The sequence below is a fragment of the Cebus imitator genome, unplaced genomic scaffold (genome assembly GCF_001604975.1).
Source record: "Cebus imitator isolate Cc_AM_T3 unplaced genomic scaffold, Cebus_imitator-1.0 Scaffold477, whole genome shotgun sequence".
In the NCBI taxonomy this organism is placed as follows: Eukaryota; Metazoa; Chordata; class Mammalia; order Primates; family Cebidae; genus Cebus; species Cebus imitator.
In genome coordinates, this window is record NW_016107792.1 from 307111 (window position 1) to 330162 (window position 23052).

The 23052-nt window shown below is 35.1% G+C and overlaps 1 protein-coding gene across 1 annotated transcript in view; it reads right to left on the reverse strand.

Annotated features, from left to right (window-relative positions):
* CPNE8 (copine 8) overlaps positions 1–23052 on the reverse strand; it is a 253176-nt gene that overhangs the window by 177846 nt on the left and 52278 nt on the right. Inside the window, exons 4-5 of the mRNA XM_017512747.2 lie at positions 11306–11409; positions 2209–2248 (exon numbers count right to left, since the gene is read on the reverse strand). Coding sequence (XP_017368236.1) covers positions 2209–2248; positions 11306–11409 — 144 coding nt within the window. The remainder of the gene's footprint in view (positions 1–2208; positions 2249–11305; positions 11410–23052) is intronic.

Below are 23052 nucleotides of genomic sequence, written 5' to 3' on the forward strand. Positions count from 1 at the left end.
CAGCTGATTTTTTGTATTTTTAGTAGAGACGGGGTTTCACTATGTTGACCAGGATGGTCTCGATCTCTTAACCTCGTGATCCACCCGCCTCAGCCTCCCAAAGTGCTGGGATTACAGGCATGAGCCACCGCACCCGGCAAGATAGAATTTCTTAGGATGAGGGAGACATGAAACTTTTCTTAGGAAAATAAAAGCATTTCTACAAAAGAGAAAGATTTAAAAGGAAATATACATGTATGGTCTCTAGGAGGAATCTCTCTTACATAAAAATATTTAGTCATTAGTGACTATTTAAGGGAAAAGAATTAGCCATGTTTGAGATAACTTCCTACCCTATACATTTCTCTCTGCCCTGTACTCAAGGCAACTACACTGATGGGAACCACACGTTCCCAACTTGACTTCAAACATCCAATCCCATGGAAATGTCCTTACCTGCCCAGTTATTATGCCCTTTGAAGACTAGTTTGAACTAAGAAACACAGAAAATATATGCAGGGAGAGTGGTACTTGGAAGTCTACGTCCAGTCAGAATTAGTGAGGTCATTTCCCCATGTGGACAATGATGAATAAACAGAGAAACTTGGTCTTCAGAGAGAGGCAGAAGCTCAGAGAAAAGACATGGTAAAAAGAATATGTGGCCTGAGAGCGAGAAAGAGAAATGGAGAAAATCGCTTCTCACTCACAACTCACCATCCTGTTTCCAGTGCCAGCTCCCATAAGGCCAAGCTACACTTCACATTTATGACATGCCCATAAACCCTTTAATCAACCACTTATGTGTGAGAAGTGAATGCATTTCTTTTCTTACAACTCAACAATTTTGACTATAAAATGCAGTTTCTTTTCTGACATTTTTAGGACATCCGGAAAACTTCCAATATAAAGCTACGCAAATAAATTGTAAATGTTTAGTCACAAAGCTATAAACCTTAATCATGAGCAGGCGGGTGGCATGGCAACCACAATGAACTTTACTTATGGAGCGCAATAAGCTTGTTGCAGCATTTTTTTCCATTTGTAAAGAGGTCAGTCACTTAGACTGCTCCTGAATACTTCATGTGATTCTGCTGTATGCTTCATTGCACAAATAAATCTCATACTTCAGTCAATGAAGGAGGCAGCAGTAAATTGTGATTTTTACCATCATACACATCCAGGCTCCCAGATTTTCCAAATCTATTTCTTAGCTCATAATCCCCCTTTCTGTCTCATCTCTTTTCTGAATTATTACACTCCCCCTCTCCAAACTTCATGGGAAATCATCTATTCTAGTTTGACAGCCTGTAATAATGGAAAAGTAAAAAAATCTCACCCTCCTACGTTTCTGGGCATTGTTAGCCAGCCAGCCTCCTAACCCTGGCACAGCTGCTAATCCTACATTTGTGTACCCAGATTTCACTTGGCACCTCAGTTATCCCCTTTCAGAATGCTGTTTTCACCCTCATGCAGCCCTTCCTACTGGGGGTGGCCTACTTCCAACTTCACAGGTCAATAAACAAGTGGACGGATTAGCACAATGTTTTGCTGGAGTATCTCAGTCTCATTCATCCCTTCCCATCTGCACCTCTTTTTCCATCTAGCTCTGATGCCCAACTACTCCTGGACTCAGTTCCCCGGGTAACAGTTGTTGCCTGGTGACTAGAGCTCTTGAGAAAAGAGGAATAAGTTGAAGGAGGGACCCAAAAAAGAAAACAAAGCTATAAGTGACTTAAGGACAGAGATTATGTCTACCTTGCCCATATTATGCCCTCTGAAACTAGCACAGTGCCTGGCATATACAGGTATTTAGGAAATATTGGTAAACAAATGAACTACAAAAAAACCAGAATAACAAATCACTCTACCTACACCCAACTACTTCCCATTCTCTCCCAAGTTAAACCTTGCAAAAAGACCCAGGCTCATTATTTCATCTTGCTTAACCTAATTCAATTTCAAATATCACAGGAAACTGTAATCCTCATTTATTTAAAAAATAAAAATTAAAAATTAAAAAGATTAGTCCATTTTACTTACTAAAGGTAACTTTCTTTTAATAGTCTCCTCCAAAATGTTTTTCTGGGGATCTTTTAAAATGTTACTTATTTTCTATGACAATCATCTTACACAAAAAATAATAGATGTGTAACTTTAATAATAATAAATCAGCATACATATTAATCATAAATCATATAATGTTATAAAAACATAAAAATATGAACTTACATGTTTGGATAAGTTAGGGCTCTTTGAATCAACATCATACCTAAAAGATTGAAATATAAAACTCAAATTACTTCCACAAAATACAGCCAGAGAAAAACACCAGTATTTTCCAAAACACATAAATTATATAAAAATGAAATCCAAAATAATACCAATAGGAAGAAAGACTTAGCAAATTTAAAAGTTTCACATAACCTGTGGCTTACTGCCAATGGTAGAATTCATGATCCTTGAGTTCTTTCATTTCTAAAGACCTAACAAGTCTTAATATTTTCTCATAATCAATTCTGCTGTTTGATAAGTTTAAACTTTCTCTTTTCTGTGCATCAGTATCCTAGTACTATTCAACTTACTTCAAAAGTCCTTAAAAACTGAAAAGCCCTCTTCTCTAGACATCATTTAAAAGGGCAACATGAGGGATCCTTGAGGTAATAGAAATGTTCTATATGTTGCCAGGATAAATGTCAATATCCTGTTTGTGATATTGCAAGATATTGCTACTGAGGGAACCTAGGTAAAGGATACACACGTCTCTCTGTATAAGTTCTGTATTATTTTTTACAACTGCCTATGTATGAGTGTATGTTTATCTCAAAATAAAATATTTTACTTTAAAAAATCAAATTAATTAATAAACAGATCCTGATAACAGGCTGTCCTTAGCATACATTTTAATTCTTAATATCTTAAATGCTATTGTTAAATTGGCTGGAGTAATGAGACATTATTTTCCCTAATCAGAGGACTTAAAACTTACATTTTATGGAAACAAAAATATATTTCATGAGACTATCATATGTTCTGGTTTTAACCAGTTGGTACTGGAAATTAATCAGTTCTTGGAGAGATTCTAGAATAAGATCATTCATCATCACTTTATTGCCTGGCACTACAGAGGCTGTAGAAGTGGAGAGGACACCGATAGTCGAAATTACCTTCCATTTGCCAAATTCTTGTATAAGAAAATATTTGTACTGACTACAGACTGTCTCCCAAATCATACTCATTTCACATTTCTTGTGAATAGCTTCCTACCAAAAATTAATTGCCTTTTTAAAGGTTAATTAAAGTCTCCTGTCTCACATAACAAGAAAGTTTTCACAATTAAAGAAAGCATAAAAGTTCACTGAGTATATGGATACTGGGGAGAAGGGCATTCACTCACTAGCAAAGAATGTATACCATAAACTACCTTTAAAACTGCAATGGCTCTGGGCAGTAATCACCCAAGGATACTAAGACTTTGAGGTAAAAGAAAAAGGACTTTTTTTTTTTTTTTTTTGAGATGGAGTTTCGCTCTTGTTGCCCAAGCTGGAGTGCAATGGCAAGATCTTGGCTCACCACAACCTCCACCTCCCAGGTTGAAGCAATTCTCCTGCCTCAGCCTCCTGAGTAGCTGGAATTATAGACATGTGCTACCACGCCTGGCTAATTTTGTATTTTTAGTAGAGACTGGGTTTCTCCATGTTGGTCAGGCTGGTCTCCAACTCCTGACCTCAGGTGATCTGCTTGCCTTGACCTCCCAAAGTGCTAGGGTTACAGACGTGAGCCACCGTTCCCAGCCAGGACAAAGACTTCCCTAATGAATAGATCAGACAGACAGCACCTAAACCCATGGATCAATCTTAGCATCACTCCAACTGATGGGATGTGAGAGATAACACACAGAGCCACTCTACAGAGATGGAGTTTCTTGCCTCACCTTCTCTTTTAAAAAATATTCTGATTCTCATCAACAGATAGCTGGTATTAAGAAGGGGGAGGAGACTATTATTGAATACAGGAGACACAGGACAAAAATACAATGTGTGACTCTTGTTTGGAGCCTCACTTAAACAAACTAATTGTTAGACATTTTTAAGACTATCAGAGAAACTTTCAACTGGTTGGAAAGCTAGCTGCCATTAAGTACTTATTTGGCCTAAGGTTGGAGAATAGCAAACAGGAGGTCATATATAAGCATCCTTATCCATGAGAGCTTTATTTTGAAGTATTGGTAGGTGAAATTATAACAATCTGTAGGGGACCAGGCCCAGTGGCTCACACCTGTAATCCCAGCACTTTGGGAAGCCAAGGAGGGTGGATCATGAGGTCAGGAGTTCAAGACCAGCCTGACCAACATGGTGAAACCCCATCTCCACTAAAAATGCAAAGCTGGGTGTGGTGGTGTGCACCTGTAACCCCAGCTACTCAGACCGCTGAGGCAGGAGAATCGCTTGAACCTAGGATGCGGAGGTTGCAGTGAGCCAAGATCATGCCACTGCACTCCAGTGTGGGTGACAGAGCGAGACTCAGTCTCAAGATAAATAAATAAATAAATAGTCTGAAGGGAATAAACAAATCAAATTGGCAATATGCATATGCTACTTTTGTATATGCTTAAAAATGTCCACAATAAAATATTTAGAGCTTTTGCTGTCTTCATCAAAATAGTCTCTCCTCTAGAAGTCCTGTGGCTTCCTTTCCATAAGGAGAAGCAGAAAGATGAAGGATTAAATGCAGAGAATATAACTTATTTTCAATAAGGAGGAAGTTATTTTTTAAATAAGGAGGAAGTTGTCTCTCTTCCAACAGCACATACTCATTATGACCTGTTTACCTATGTAAATGAATTTATTTTCATAATTTTATAATTAAATTTTACAATGGCAAAAAAAAAAAAAGGCAAGATGCAAAAATCTGCGTCAGAAGAATTACAGATTACTCTCCTTCTCATCAAGGCATTGTGAGCACTTTCAAAAGCTACAGCCTGGAATTGTAAAACAGAAAATTGCCAACGTCTACTGTAGAACTAAAGTTGCTAGTACAAAAAAAAAATGTCTTTTATTCAAGAAATGTTTCTTATGTGAGAAAATTCTTTTAAAGATAAGATTGAAATTAGCAACTTAATGTCAGAATTAAACATAGCTGTGCTAACTCCTTCTCAAAAATCAACTCGAAACTATCTTCTAAAAAGAACTAAGTATGGACTGGGGAGAAAGGACATCAAATGTTCAATTAAAAAGTAAAAGGAAAATATTTTCATCACAAAAAACTTAAGTATCTTCAAATACCATCCTCTTTCACTGTATTTTACAAAGCTTTTTTAATGCTATTATCTCATAGGTAATAGACATCACATCCCTGAATACAATATGTTAGATTATAAAGCATTAGAAATTACCATTTTCTTTTCTTTTTTTTTTTTTTGGATAGAGTCTCACTCTGTCGCCTAGGCTGGAGTGCACTGGTGCGAGCTCGGCTCACTGCAGGCTCACTGAAACCTCTACTTCCCAGGTTCAAGCAATTCTTCTGCCTCAGCCTCCAGTGTAGCTGGGATCACATAGGTACCAGCCACCATACCCAGCTAATTTTTGCATTTTTAGTAGAGATGGGGTTTCACCATGTTAGCCAGGCTGGTTTTTTTGAACTACTGATCTCAAGTAATCCGCCCCCCTCAGCCTCCCAAAGTGCTGGGATTACATGCGTGAGCCACCACGCCTGGCCTAAAATTACCATCTTTCTTTTAAAACAATTTTTCTTCTAACTTTTCTAAACATATCAAGACTTCTCTAGTCCTCACTCTCACAGGTCATAACATAAACACTACATCCTAACTGGTTACAATGTAAACATGTAGCTGTGTATCTGTTAGTGAGTTCCATACTTTCTTTAAGGAAGAGAGAATATATGATCATATAGGAAGCTTGGTAGTTTCTCCTAAGATGATGCATCCACTGTGCCTGAATTTGGTAACAAATTTTGTAAACAACTTCATCCGGCCATTGAAACCTTATTACTACAGTAAAAAATTGGTAGTAGCTGGCTTGGGTGCCTCTAAAGGATTACATTTTTGATTCAAGAGTAACAGATGATGGGAATTTTTCTTGTATTTCTGGAATTCCAACTAAGGCCCAAAGAGAAAAAAAAATGTGATCGTCCTTAGCTCAGAGCTACTGAGTCAATCACATAAGGGTTGCATACTTTCTCCCCAAAGCTCAGGGGACCAGTCCACAGCCAGGTGATGAACACGTTATTCGTAAGTGAGGACTTTTCCCTCTCTGTTGGGGGGCAGAAGGGAGGTTCTTTCCACTCCCCAAAGCCAAGTAAAGTATGGCTCCAAAATCTGGGATGCCTGCAAGAAGGAGAGTGCAGCATCCGGCTCATCAGTAAGACACAGAGTCCTGCTGCAAGTCCACCCTGGGGCAGTCGAGGGAAGGGAAACTCACTGGGAAGTTCTAGAAAGTGCTCTCTGCGAGATGAAAAACATAGATCAATGTCCTTTTTAGCTCTTCCTCCATCAGGACAAGACCAGCAGGTGCTTAAAATGCGTCCCCTGAGGCTGACCCCACACAAAGTCTAGGTTTTGGGGATGGTATGAGACCCACGTCTCTGCCTCCCAACACTGCCTACCCTTTTGTATTCCCACCTCTCTTCCGTCCGGCAAGGAGCTGGGCGGGAGCTCCAGCTGAAGGGAAAGAAAGTGAAAAGTCTTAAATTAAGTTTGAGATTAAAGTTTTAAAATAAAAAGTCCTTAACAATTAACAGAGCAAGATGCTTCTAAGAAACTAAAGTAACTGAAAAGGCATGAAATTAGACTTTGACATGGTTAAGGGAGCCCTTGACCAATCAGAAAAACCAGAGTTCACATGGTGTTGGGAAAACTACTGGAAGAAAAAAAAAAAAAAACAAACGTATTTTCCCTCTAAGTTTTCAGATTCATCTAAAATATTTTACAATAACATTCATTATACGTTTCTTAATTATTACATTTTATTTATCAAGAAAGAAAATAATTCTCTGGGTAAATCATATCTAGACTCAGGAATCCCTTTTCAGTATTCTGGTCTGAATGGAAAAAAACAAATGAGAAGTGTAATTTCTAAATTCTCCTATATCTGGCACACACTATGAAGTGATAAAGCTATACACACTTCCTGCTCAAACACATTTTTGAGCTACTCTACCAATAATAAAGTTTTCATGACAACAAAGTGAATTTAAGAACATGTATTATCATCAGTGTGATAATTAAAATAAAATCAATAAATGTCAAAGTTTATGACTTTCTCTGTGATATATAAACAGCTTGATGACAGAAACCATGTCTCTTGAATGAATAAGTACATACTGGATCAAAAAGGCAAGGGAATTTTAGGATTCATAGCTGATAAATTAATCTTGAAAATATATCTCAGACATATCATAGTAACAATAATAAAAATTAACATGGGTTAACTATTATATTACTTACAAGAATATGGGTGAGTGGTAGCAGAAATACCCTGTCTCTATCTCTTTCTCTCTCATTGCCATTATAATTATTTAAGCACTGATCTTTTTTTTAAGTTTATAAAAGCCATTTCTAAAACCTCTTATAATATACAGTTTAGGTTAAATATGTTCAAAGCTTCTTTTTAAATTTTTTTAGAATCTTATAAAATCCATAGGCTTAAGTAAATCCAAAACAATTCTGAAAACCATTTACATCTACTGTTGGTCAAGTTACACTAGCGCATCTTTCAGCATGCTGTTCCCTCAAGGAACTATGTTACTCCAATGAAAATTGATCACACAACATGGGACCATTTTTGTCATACCCAACTAAAACAGAGTCAGGGCTGAAAGGGCAGCAGAGCCATGGGGAAAATCACTCAGGAGTCACCAACACCCAATACCTCAAGGAGCTGCTGTGATTTTGAGACAAGTGTAGCCTAGTAATTGCCATCTCTTACCAATCAGAAATCACCAGCCTCTGTCAGGCACAACCAGCACCAGTAAACTTTCTTTCAAAACAACCTATGTCATTTCTTTCCTTTCCCAATGAAACCTGAACCTTTCCTTTTGTTCTCTAAGCACACCAGAATCCATTCTGGTATGTGTGTGTACGTGTCTAAACTGCAATTCTAATTATTGTGTATTATTACCAAATAAACCCTTTTCTTAGAGATTCATCTCTGTATATATTTACTTAAGGTTGATATAGCCAATACGTCAGAATATTTGCAGTAATTCTCTGGGTGGCAGAGGTTGGGACTACTGCTAATTTGTATTGCCTACTTTATGCCTTATTTTCCAATTTTTTTTTTTTACCATGAATATATGTTTCTTTTACTACGAATAACACATTGCTAAGATAAATTTTAAAAACCAATCACAGGTGTAATATACACAACTAGTGAGCTATTACACTATTTCCACATATATTTATGTAGATATCCTAAGAGATCACAATAAAAATAAAAATAATAATAATAAGCCTGTTTTTCAGGTTAAAGGTTATATGTGAGTATTCTAAAAAATGGAAAATTAAAAGGAATTAAAGTGATAGCAAAGATGCCACATGAACTAAGAGGTTAGACTTGTTACTCTTCTTGATAATCTTCTGCAGGTAACCCTTTCTAGCCCTAATTGTTTGAATTTTTCAGCAACCATACAAAATGGAGATGCTCTTTGAACTGAATTTCTGCAATTAACCAAATACATGCAAAAGGTAAAACGATACTTATTTAATTCCATTTTGCAATATGCTTTCACACTTCAAACATTACACTGTTTCTGTAAAAATTGCTTCAACTTCAATTAGGAAGTTGAGGAAGTTAAAATACATTCATTTACTTAACATTAATATATGTTACTTTACATTTTCCTGTCGCGCTGAAATAAATGTTCCTGGAACAGACAAGTTACGAGTATCAGGTAATGAATGAAGAGCAGGACATGGATCTAAAAATTAGAGCTAAATAACTGACAAGGAGCTCAGGGAAGGAGCTCAGGAGAGTAACAAAGCTTACAGAATCTCTGATGTTGAAATCAAAATAAAATATAGAGATGAATCTCTAAATTAAACATTTCATTGGGAATCACAGAATTGCAATTCGGGGCATATACACAGACCACGGTGGTCTTCATTTAATATGTACAAAAAAACAAAGAGAGGTTTGAGAGATTTATTAGAAAGAGAAGTGCTATATATTGTTGTCAAAGAAAACTCATTGGCACTAGAGAAACATTTGGGACCTCGCAAAAGTGGCGATTGGTGAGTGATGGTGGTAGATAAAACTAGTCTTAGAGTCATGACAGGTCATAATTGGTCTTTAGGATTATAGCAGACAGTTTCGGCAACTGCCCTTGTAGAAAATTCAATTCATGGAGCAGGTGCTGTTATTGCTTTTTCCTCCTGCCCTCTTGACTCTGATTTGGTTGGGTATGACACAAATGACCCAATTCATATAATCAACTTTCACACCAAGTTGATTTCAAAGATTTAAAACCAGAAAGTGAGCATCCTGTCCACATCCTATAATCTTAAAAATTAAGTCTGAGTAATTTGTCCTCTGAAAATGCAAAGTGTATATAAATATATATTACAAAAAGATTTGCAACCAAGGAAACTCACTGCAGCATATATGTAGTTGGAAAAATGGAACCAGCCAAATGCCCATCAGTAAGTGTTTGGTTAAATAAATGACAGTTCTTTTGAACAAAAGAAATTATAATCTTTAAAATGAATGTGATATATGTATAGTTAGTGGCATAAAAGGATATCTGCAAAATACAAGGTGAAGGAAAATATATTTATTGCAATTCCTGTATGCATATGTATATGCTTAAAGAAAGAAAGATTTCCCAGCATATACATTGAATGATTTGCAGGTTTGGGAGGCGGGTGGGCTTTTTTGTATTAGGATTACAGGAAACTTTCATTTTAAATATCTGTATCAGTTAAAGTTTGTAATAAATATTTATTACTTTTAACAGTAAAAACAATGGAGATGAATGAGAAAGGAAGAAAAAGAAAGAAAAAACAGAGAGGGAACAAGGAATCATAAATGAAATAGAGACTGGTTTTACTTATAAAGATAAATCTGGGATTAAGGAGAAAAAATCAAGAGTCCCATGACGGTGTAAAAGAAAATTTTTAAGCAATTGCTAAGAAGGCCCAGAATAATGGGAGAATTCAACCACACAGTACATGATTTATATCTGTTTTTGAATGGCAACACCACGTGCAGCCTCTTACAATAAACATAATCAGGAAGTCATTACATTCCATTTCAGTTTCTCTTCTTACGAGCCTCACTGTTATTATTTGGAAAGGGGTTTCTAAAAAATAAAAACCAAATGTGGATGTAATAAATTTTGTTTGATAAATATGACAAATAGTACTCCTGAAGAAAGAAGCTAGGATGCTTTTTAAACACAAACACCTGCAGGTTATTTTACTGTGTATGTTTAAGAGGAAAATGAGAAAGATCATTAACAGTAAAGAGCTCTTAGTTTTTACATTATGAAGCAAATTATGACTTTTTACAATCAGATATTGATAGCTCCTGTTATAAAAAAGTATTTATAAATTGTAAAAGTATGGTACATCATGATTTTTTCAGCTATTTAAGACACCTATCTTTTTAGTGTTCATAAACTTCCCTTAATTATTTTAATATTTTAAGCATACTTTACCCACCTTGCCAAAACAGATTTCCTTTTAACCATATCCAGATACTTCAACAACCACTGCAGTTCACTTCTGTGGAACAAAATCTCTTTAGTAATATAAACAGACTGACTCTAGGTTCTCTGTGGCCAGGAAGTTGGATTTGACAATAATGCTTTAATATGCCAGATTCAGTATCAAAGTAACAAGAATACTTAAAATATTTAAAATGCTAACTCCATTATCCTGGCCCTTGCAAAAATACAAGTCTACCAAGGGATGAAAGGAAGCCATAGTTAGGCAGATATCCATGTGCTATGCTAAGAAGCTGCTGAGACAAACTTAAAGATCTGAGAGACATCAGCCATGGGAGTAGATATGATAACTTTGGAGTATACATAGAACTTGTAGGAAATCCACTGAAGCATGGGACAGCTGGAAAGAACGTCCACATACACCGTCCTGCATGGCTAAACTGCTCAATTATTCATTCAACATTTATTCAGACCTACAAAATGCAGAGCAGGGGGCTTGCTTGGGCCATATTCTGAACAGAATTATCTGGTTTCCTGCCAATATAACCTAGTACTCAGTGCAACCATAGTACGTTATTTATATTACGATAGTAATATTGTCTTTAAAAATCAAATTTTTCTAAATGCAAATTTTAGTAGAACTTACAAGTCAAAACGAAGATTTTCTCTTTCTTCAAAAAAGTAGTCCAAAATAAACTTTCTTACAAAATCAGGGTTTAAAGTATTATCAATTACTTCAGTTCTTCCAAACTGTGGAAAGAGAGAGAATTTAAAATTAAACTCTGTATGGCTTCTTATTAAAAGTACAGTACGTAACATCACACAGTTCCTTTAAAAAATAAGCAATAAATATTCAAATCATAGGAATGTGTTTAGAGATCAAATCAGCTTTCTTATTTATTCAGGGAAATCAGAAAATAAGCCCTGAGGAGTTCATTCAAAAATCAGCTTCTCCCGAAAATTCATATGACAAACAATAATGTTTCTCCCTCTCCTCTCCCTACTTGACTGTTAAATCCTCTTTTAATGAAAAGAAGCTATTTCTACCTAAAATTTAAACATATTATAAATTATTTTCCTAACCTTGTATATAAGAAGGCCAGGCAATACATATTCTTATAATTGAAGAGATTAGAGTATTCATAACCCTCTTCCTCTTTTTATACAAAACAGCCCTATATACAATACAGTTTATTAGCCATGTTTTGGGGAGAATGCTCTGAAAATCTCCTACTCACATATGTCACAACAATCCATTGTTTCTGATTAATCATGTTTTAATTCTTACTATATCTAGACAGCTAAAATAAGACCTATTATTCTTGCGTGTTTTTAAGCAATGTGCTGCGCTTTTGCTTAGAAAAACTAAGTTTCTCCATCTTAGGGCAAATGGAAAACAGGAAAAAATATTCCACTTCTAGTCCTCCCTCCCTTCAATGTGAAGGAAGGCCACTAGGCACTTCTCCAAAAGAACACAAATATTAACTTTACATCTCTTTTCTGTCCTTGGCTTACATTTTTCCCTTCCAACTGCCATGGAATTCTAATGAGAGAATTTTAACCTTAGTTCTGAGCAACATTAGGCAACGAAGCATGCTGTCTTATCAAAGAACCAACTTCTATTAAAGTTCAAAGAAATATTATCTTTTTAATAGGATAATGGAAGAACTGTGTTAATCCATTAAAATGTGAAGCTTTCTTAAATTGTAATAATAAAACTATAGTACAAAATATTGATGACACAGGATTTACTAAGGCTACTGTCAACTGACCACCCCTAAAAAAAAACAAATTTTCAGAGGCCTATACCATTGGACAATGTTTTATATCATAGACCAATTATCATACAGAGAAATTATAACCCAGGTCACTGGGTTATAATAACCTATATTATATTAAAATATAACATAGGAGGTACCCGCCTCCTACTTCAACATTTCAATAATATTGAGATTTACTTTAAACAATAATATTAATTACAGCACCAATTATTATTTACTTTGTTCCAAGCACTTTTCACATACTTTAAATATTTACTATAATTCTGTGGGGTAGAACCAACCTCATCTTAGAGATAAGACAATTGAGGCAAAGAGTTTCATCCAAAGTCACTTTGGCTACAAAATCTGCATTCTTTCTAAGACTCTCCTCTATTTAAGCACAAAACACAGGCCCTGGAGAAGATCCAACAATGAGCCTATCCATTTTAATTTTCTAATTTGAAGGGAGTGGGAATGAGGGAATATACCAAAATTTCCAGGAGCTGGCAGTGCTTACGTACTTCAAGAGAACTGTACAGAGGTCAGTAAGTTAAAATATAAATCCGAGAGACCCAGCACCCTCCCATTCTTCCTACTGCTGGGAGGAAAGATGGGTTCCAGAACAGAACAGAGAGCACCAAAGTGGTCAATGCACAACACTCTCAATAGAAGCTCAGCCAGTACCCATATTCCCAAGTATATGAATTTTTAACCTAAATTCACACTCAGAGAGAATTTTTAAAAACGAAGTAAAATTTCCCAGGGTGAGCCCCGCTGAGGTGCAGCCAGAAACGCCCCAGAGTCTATGAGCCCTTAAAACATACACACACCTGTTTTTCATAGAATGCTGGCTCCTCAGCAATAGGAGTGGCTGAGTATAATCTGCTATCTCTAGTGAAGATAAGTTTGTAGCCATTGAAATCCTGGTTTTAGCAAATCATCTATACATTATGACCATGTCCATTATGTCTTCTAACACATAGCCTTGAAATTGTTGTTGCTGATATCACCAGTGATCTTCATATTGCTAAATACAGTGGTCACTTCTGGCCCTCATCTTGCCAGACCCCTCAGCAGCATGTGACATAGCTGTCCACTCGTTCTTTTTGGAAGCCGTCTTTCCTGGCTTCTGACACCACATTCCTCTGTATTTCTCCTGTTCTGAGACCCTCAAGCATTGAATATCTCACTGGCAGAGCTCAGTTCTAGGTACTCTTGTTCTCTCTACAATCAGTTTTTTCAAGGTTTTTTTTTCATCTGTTCCTGCTATAGTTGGAATGTACCCCTTCCAAAATTCAGGTGTTACCAATGTCACAGTATTAAGAGGTAGAGCATTTAAGAAGTGATTAGGCCATGAGGGCACCTTTCTCATGAATGGAATGAAGGCCCTTATGAAAGAGGCTTCATATGGCATTTGGCCATCCTTTGCCCTTCTGCTTTCCACCATTCCACCATGTGAGGAAACAGCAAAAGTGCCCTCACCAGATGCCAGTGCCTTGATCTTGGGCTTCCCAGGCTTCAGAGCTGTAAGAAAATAAATTTCTCTTCTTTTTAAATTACCTGGTCTCAGGTATTGCATTGTAGCAGCACAAAACAGACCAGGATAATTTCTTTGGCTTTAAATCCCATCTACATGATAATTTCCAAAGGTATATCATCAGCCCCTGGACTCATTTCTAAGTAAAGACTCATGTATACAACTGCTTTCTTAACTTAAATATATTCCTCAAAAGTATCATCCAAACATAAACTAATTATTTTATATCACAAACATCACCCGAATACTGGTGCTTAACAGGTCTACTTCTTGTCAATAAATGCTACCACTATTCACTTGATTTATCAGGCCATAAACGAAAGTCATCAAACTCAAGTCTTTCTTTTTAATCTGCCAACTCCTATTCATTACTACCTCATAAGTTATCGATTGTAACTCCAAAACATGGCTCACAGCTGTTTACTTCTCTCCATAGCTCCTATCATCAGCCTAATTCAAGCTTTTCGTTCCTCTCATGGTCTACCCCAAGGGCCTCCCAACTTACATCTCTGCTTCTTCTCTTGTTCTCCTTCCAATTCATCTTCTATATGATATCCAGAGTGATCTTCTGAATAATATAAACATGGCCATGTCATTTCACCAGCCTGAAAAATTTTAATGGCTTCCCATAGTGCTTATAATAAAATCTCTTTTCTTTGGTCAACAATACCTGGCTCCTATCTTCCTCTCTAACTTCATCACAGGGAGTATCCCTTCTTTCTCTCTGTTCCAGCCTCCCAGCCTTCTTGTAGGCCCTTTACATACCAAACCCCTTCCCACCTCATGGCCTTTGCACCTGCTATTTCCTCTTACCAAAATATTCTTAACCCCATTCTCGAATGGCTAACTTTTTCTCATCCATTAAGCCTCTATTTAAATGTCAGCACTCCAGCTCTAAACATCAATCTGAAAGTGATGTTTTATTTTGTTTTGTTTTTTTGAGACAAAGTCTTGCTTTGTCACCCAGGCTGAAGTGCAGTGGCATGATCTTGGCTCATTGCAGCCTCTGCCTCCCAGGTTCAAGCGATTCTCCTGCCTCAGCCTCCTGAGTAGCTGGGATTACAGGCATGCATGCCACAATGCCTGGCTAATTTTTGTATTTTTAGTAGAGACAGGGTTTTACCATGTTGGTTAGGCTGGTCTTCAACTCCTCATCCGCATACCTCAGCCTGAGGTTACAGTTCTGAGGTTACAGGTGTGAGGCACTGAGCCCAGCCAGGTCCTCTATTCTTAAAGTTAGTCTCTCTAACAGCACCTGTTTTCCCCTTAATAAAACTTATATTTTAGAACTGTACATTTAAGTGCTTATGTTTCCCCCACTAGACAGTAAGTTTCATGAAGAAACAGGACACAGATATGTTTCATTTACGCCTGAATAAAATTGAACAAATGGTTAAATAAGGGAGATCTGAGATGTATTGTTCAGAAAAAAATCAAGGAATTTTGGTAAATGTATAATATAATACCAATTTGATTAAAACATAAGCATATATGTGCATATATATATATATATATATATATATAGAGAGAGAGAGAGAGAGATAAAAATAGAATACGGTATACCAGAATGTGACAATTATTTAATTTTTAAAAAATGTATTATACATTTCTGGGTTTTCCCAATTACTTGCAATGAGTACAATTTACTTTTAAAATCAGAAACAAACTTTCAGCCAATGTTCCCGTTTTTAATTCATTTTATTATAAAAAGTGAAAACTAGAAATAATCAGAAATCTACAGATATGTTATGGCTAGTTCAGCTCATGAGAAATATGTTGGTTATTTCCCAGAGACTGTAATATACTACCTATCAACCAAGTGATTATTATTTTTGACTTGAAATACAATTTATATCTTAGCTAATATCTTACACTACTCAATAAATATTTCTAATTCTTTGGAAAATGTGAATTTGTATATCATTCTATGCCCATCAGAGAGGTGTAAAATTTTGAGAAAAGACAATTATTAATAATATTTGTTGATGTTATACACCCACAAACAGCTATATTTTAAAAGAATTTAACTTGTGTCCTAAAAAGTTGTGTTCTGAATATCAATAATACTAGATTATCAAAAGTACCTGTGAACCTAATTACAATAGCCTCTGGCACAGTGTACATATACAAATATGTGGACAGCCAAGCACTTTTACATAATGATACTGTATTAAGTTTTCATAGTCTTATAATTAAAAAACTATTAATTCACCAAGTATGAAAATTTCAGTTATTTGAAAAAAAAAAGTATGTTAACTTAAATTTGTTAAAACCATAAAACACTTTTCCCTTTAAAACTCCAAGCAAAAAAAGAAAAACAGCTCACAATCAATTCTTTCAAAGTTTTCCTTTGTCTTATGCTTGAGCTAATCGGATAAATAGCTACTTTTCCAATTTAGGAACAAATCTTGCAGAAAATGATAGAATAGAAATACTCCTCATTTCCAAATCAGCTAATTATTAAACTACTTCAGAGAAGCAGTACTGGAAAGAACACTCAGTAACTTCATCTATTTATGGCACCAAGCAGATGAACTCTGTTTTGATAAAAATGTTCACAAAGTTTTAATATATTATGAAGGCCCAGCACAACTACCCAATCTCACATTCACTTGCCAACTGAAGTGATGAAGAAAAAAGGTCATCTGAACTACTGCACATCTTTAATTCAATTATTATGTTATAATTAAATCTCAGTAGCCATGATATACAGACCATAATTTCCAGAGATTAGACATGAGTAAATTACATGAGTACAGCAGGAAGAATATTCTGACATAATATTAAGATAAATTTAATCTAAAAGCTCAATTTAGGATTATAAATATTCATCTTACATGAAGGATACCAAGCACACAAATACACACAGCCACACACACAAAGAAAGTTTAGATTTTCATACTCTTCCTCTTGGAAATGAAACACTGGCCTCATCAGAGAGTCCACAGCTCTCTTCTAAGTGCAAGAGATACAGTTCTGTTATATAATTCATTATGCAAGCCATTTTTTTCACAATTCAATAATCTGAAACTTACTTTATTATAACAAATAGAATACCTGAAGGCTTTATCTAGATCTTATATTATTACAGATCAATGAGATATAGCTATAGATATAAAAATACATGTACATACTACAGAGAGAGAGAGAGAAGTTAAATGACTTCCTTCTGATGTTCTTGGTTAAGACAAATATTTCACATAAGGGGCTTTCATTTATTTTTTAGGATCTTCCGTTTTTAGGAACTTACCTAAATCATTAACCACCAACAAATGAATACCTACATCATGTCTCTGTAACTTTCACACATAAAATATAGAAAGAATTGAAGTCCACCAGCATTTAAAATTATATTATACTGTTTTAGAACTTTTCTGAAGGAAAAAAAAAAGCGATTCAGCTTATCCAAGAGATCCTTATTGGGAACTATGAATTAATTTTATGACATATCAGTTAGATGTTCATGTATATGAGACAAAATATCTTTAAATGAACTGGGCAGACTATTCTAAGTTAGATTATTTTAATTTAGATGGTTATCTAAATCCAATTGAAAATAAACTTGAAAAACATAATGTATTCACACCAAACCTGAAGTATTTGAACATCTTAAAACAGTTCACACAGATGCTTTATAAATTTTATTGAGTAGCATTCATTACAAAGTAAACAATAATGAATTTCATAAAATCAAAACAAACTTTTGATCAATTATCTTTAAAAATCTTCCAAAGCAATAATTCTTAGATTTTTTAGAATTATTAAATTCCATTGTTCCCTTTGTAAAGCTTTTATAATACTTTCTCTTTTTCCTGGAAGTACTGCGTAAAATATAATCTTTAGGCATTGTTTGAGCACTTTTTCAAATTATCAATGCTTATTTTTGTTAGTTTTGTTTATTTAATTTTGTACTAAGAATTTTGCAGGAAAACAAGAAATACTGCAAAACTAAGCCTGAAAATTATTTTCATTCATGAGTGATCAGAACAAACTTTTACTCTGCCAATGACAAATTAGGTTGTTTTACACCAACTCTTCCCCTGAGAACAATTACAAAAGGTGGACAAAATATTGTTAAAAATCATTTTGGAAGTGCCAGAGACTTAACGAAAGGTTATAATTTATGGAACAAAAAACATGGAGAAAAGAGAGGCCAGTAGAGAAGCTATAAAGGCTCTTTTTGAAAAAATAAAAAGGCCAAACTACGCAGAGGTTTTAAAAGTGTGTGTGCATTTTCACTCTATATTTCTTTCCTTCCATTTTTTAATATGGCTAAACCTTTTAAAAATGAGAGAGAAAAGTTAAAAAACAAAAAATAAGTCAACAAAGGGCTGGGATCCCAAAGTGCTAGAACTGAGATGGATGAATCAGAAGAACAACTCTTAGGAGCAATGAAAACCAGAATAGAGTCATTCAAATGTTTAAGGAATTAAGGTGACCTTTTACTAGCCTTTCTAAATCTTCGGAAGTAAAAGTAAACCCACTCTAGAAAAATACAAAAATCATTCAATTTGTTATACCAAATTGAATGGTAATTACCTCTAATTTGTCATACACCATATGCAGCAATTATCATCAGAAATGAGAACTTCTGCTTCCAGCTCTATGTAGTAGATCACAGTAGCATGTAGCAGACCAAGATCTCAAATAAACTTAACATTATACCTCAAATAACTGAAAGAAAAAGAAAAAACTAAGACGAAAGTCTGTAGAAAAAAGAAAAAATAAAGATCAGAGAAGAATAAACAAAATAGAGACGAGAAAGACAATGAAAAGATCAATAAAACTAAGAACTGATTTTTTGAAAAGGTAAACAAACTTGACAATGCTTTAGTCAGAAAAAAAAAAGAGAAGACAAATATGTAAATTCAGAAATGAAAGAGGAGACATTATAACTGATACCACAGAAATACAAACAATCATAAAAGACTATAAACAATTAGGTACCTACAAATTTGATAACCTAGGTAAAATGAATATATTCACAGAAACATACAACCCACAAAGACTGAATTAAAAAAAAAGATAGAAAACCTAAACAAGCAAATAATGAGTAAAAAGTTTAAGTCAATAATAATAATAAATCCCATCAAAGGGAAAACAAGGCTCACATAGAATTCTCCCAAATATTTAACGAATAAATACAGGTTGATTATCCCGTATCTGAAATGCTTGGAACAAGAAGTATTTCAGATTTCAGAATTTTTCAAATTTTGGAATATTGCATATACCTATTAAGATATCTTGGGAATGGGACCCAAGTTTAAACATGAGTTGCCTTTGTTTTATGCTTTAGTATGTGTCTTATTTATGCGTCAGTGGATGTCTCATACACATATGCTGAAGGCAATCTTATACAATATCTTTAATAATTTTGTTCACGAAACAAAGTTTTGATCGCATTTTACTGTGACCCATCAGAGGAGGTCACATGTAAAATTCTCCACTTGCGGCATTATGCAAACACTCAGAAAGTTTCCAATTTTGGAGCATTTTGGATTTTGAGCTTTCAGATTAGGGAGAATCAGTATGTAATATAAATTATTGTCAAACTCTTCCAAAAATTGAAGAAAAGGGAATGCTTCCAAACTCTTTACAAGTCCAGCATTACCCTGTATGATGGGTTAATACTGAGTGTCAACTTGGTTGGATTGAAAGATCCAAAGTATTATTTCTGGGTATGTCTGTGAGGGTCTTGCCAAAGGAAGATAACATTTGAGTCAGTGAACTGGGAGAAGCAGGCTCACCCTCAATCTGGGTGAACACCATTTAATCAGCTGCCAGCACTGCTAGAATAAAGCAGACAGGAGAAGATGGAAAAGCAGACTTGCTGGGTCTTCTGGCCTTCATCTTTTTCTCATGCTGGAAGATTCCTCCTCTCAAACACCAGACTCCAAGTTCTTCAGTTTTTGGACTCTTGTACTTATACCAGTGGTATGCCAGGGGCTCTCAGCACTGTTGGTTTCCCTACTTTTGAAGTTTTGGGACTTGGATTGGCCTCCTTGCCCCTCAGCTTGCAGATGGCCATTTGTGGGACTTCACCTGGTGACTGTGTAAGTCAATACTCCTTAATAAACTCCCCTTTATACATACATCTATCCTATCAGTTCTGTTCCCCTAGAGAATCCTGACTCATATACCCTGATACCAAAGCCAGACAAAAACATTTTAAGAAAAGAAAACTACAGGCAGCTATCTCTGATGATCACAGGTGCAAAAATCTTTAACAATATACTATCAGCATGAATTCAACAGCACATTAAAAGGATCATTTATCATGATAAATGGGATTTATTCCTGGGTTGCAAGGATGGTTCAACATACACAACTCCATAAAGATGATACACTACATTAACACAACTAAATATAAAAACCATATGATCACCTCAATGGATGCCAAAAAGGCTTTTAACAAAATTAGAGAATGTTCCAGATAAAAATTCAAAACAAGTTTTAAAGGAATATACAATAAAAGACATATATGGAAAGCCCACAGTTAACATCATACTGAAAGCTTTTCCTCTAATTTAGGAACAAGACAAGGATGCGCAGTCTCACATTTCTACTCAGCATAGGACTGCAAACTCTAGCTAGAGCAATTAGACAAGAAAAAGAAATAAAAGGCATGCAAATTGGAATGGAAGAAGTGAAACTGTTTCTATTTGCTAATGATGCAATCTTATGCAGAGAAAGTTCTACAGACTCCACCAATAAACTGTTTCAACTGATAAAGTCAGTAAAGTTATAGGATACAAAATCAACACACAAAAATCAACAGTGCTTCTTTACATTAACAACAAATTATCTGAAAAAGAAATTAAGAATATCCCATTCACAATAACATGAAAAAACACACACAAACAAAATACTTAGGAGTAAATTTAACCAAAAAGGTGAAAAATCCAACAAAACACTAATGAAAGAAATAATTATGACACGAATAAATGGTAAACTATTCTACGTTCATGGATTGAAAATTCAATATACTTAAAATAGCCATATTACCTAAGTGATGCAATCTCTATCACAATTCCAAGTCATTTTTCACAGAAATAGAAAATACAATCCTAAATTTCATACAGAACCACAAAATACCCCATATAGCCAAAGTAACATTGAGACAAAAAGAACAAAGCTGAAGGCATCACACCACTTGACTTAAAAATCAATTAAAATGCTATAGTTACCAACATAGCATGTTATTGGCATAACAACATATAATGACCAATGAAGCGGGAGAGTCCAGAAATAAATCCATGCATTTACAATACAGAATGTGGAAAGGGGAGACGTTGATCTAAGTGTACAAAATCTCAGTTACACAGGAGGAATAAGTTTTTTTTTTTTTTAAGAAGAAGAAAGAGAGAAAGAAAGAAAAAGAAAGAATTTTTAAAAATGAAGGAGAGGAAGAAAGAGGAAGAGGAAGAGGGAGAGAGGGGTGTTGCTTTATTGCCCAGGCTAGAATGCAGTAAAAAAATGGGTATGTCTATAATTGTGTTTAATAATAGAGATATGAAAAAAAAATGAGGGAAGAAAATAACAAGCAGCCAACCAATATTTCATTTAAACCTGTAAATATGTGTGATGTAGTACTGATAAGAGTGTATATTTTCTGTATTTAAAGTGGAGAGTTCTAAAAATGTTAATTAAGTCTACTTGTTCCAGATCTAAGTTCAAGTCCTGGATATTGTTGTTAACTTTCTGTCTCATTGATCTGTCTAATACTGATGTTGAAGTCTCCCACTATTATTGTGTGGAAATCTAAGTCTCTTTATAAGTCTTATATATCTGGGTATTCCTGTATTGAGTGAGTATATATTTAGGATCTTTAGCTCTTCTTGTTACATTGATCCTTTTATCATTATGTAATATCCTTCTTTGCTCTTTCGATCTTTGTTGCTTTAAAGTCTATTTTATCAGCAAAAACTGCAGCTCCTGCTTTCTATTTATTTATTTATTTTTGCTCTCCATTTGGTTGGTAAATCTTTCTCCATCCCTTTGAGTCTTTGTGTATCCTTGCATGTGAGATGGGTCTGGATGTAGCATACCAATGGGTCTTGGCTTTTTTTTGCCTGTCTGTGTCTTTGGATTGGGGGATTTAGTCGATTTAAATTTAGAGTTAATAATAATATATGTGAGTTTAATACTGCCATTTAATGTTAGCTGGCTGTTTTGCCCATTAGTTGATGTAAGTTCTTAATTATGTTGATGCTCTTTATTTTTGGTATTTTTTAGAAAGGATGATACTGGTTGTTCCTTTCTATGTGTAGTGGTTCTTTCAGAAGCTCTTGTAAAGCAGGCCTGGTGGTGATGAAATCTCTCAGTGCTTGCTTGTTCACAAAAGATTTTATTTTTCCTTCACTTACGAAACTTAGTTTGGCTGGATGTAAAATTCTGGGTTGCAAGTTCTTTTCTTTAAGGATGTTGAATATTGGCCCCCACTCTCTTCTGGCTTGTAGGGTTTCTGCTGAGAGATCTGCTGTGAGTCTGATAGGCTTCCCTTTATGGGTAACCTGACCTTTCTCTCTGGCTGCCCTCAGTATTTTCTCTTTCATTTCAACCCTGGTGAATCTGGCGATTATGTGCCTTGAGGTTGGTCTTCTTGAGGAATATCTTTGTGGTGTTCTCTGTATTACCTGGAGTTGAATATTGTCCCACCTTGCTAGGTTGGGAAAGTTTTCCTGGATAATATCCTGAAGCGCATTTTCCAGCTTGGATTGATTCTCTTCGTCACATTCAGGTACACCTATCAAACATAGATTAGGTCTTTTCACATAGTCCCATATTTCTTGAAGACTTTGCTCGTTCCTTTTTATCCTTTTTCCTCTAATCTTGTCTTCTCGTTTTATTTCATTAAGTTGGTCTTCGACCTCTGATATCTTTTCTTCTGCTTGATCGATTCGGCTGTTAAAACTTGTGCATACTTCGCGAAGTTCTCGTGTTGTGTTTTTCAGCTCCATTAATTCACTTATATTCCTCTCTAAATTGTATATTCTTGACATTTTGTCAAACATTTTTTCAAAGTTCTCAGTTTCTTTGCATTGGGTTAGAACAAGTTCTTTTAATTCCCAGAAGTTTCTTATCATCCACCTTTTA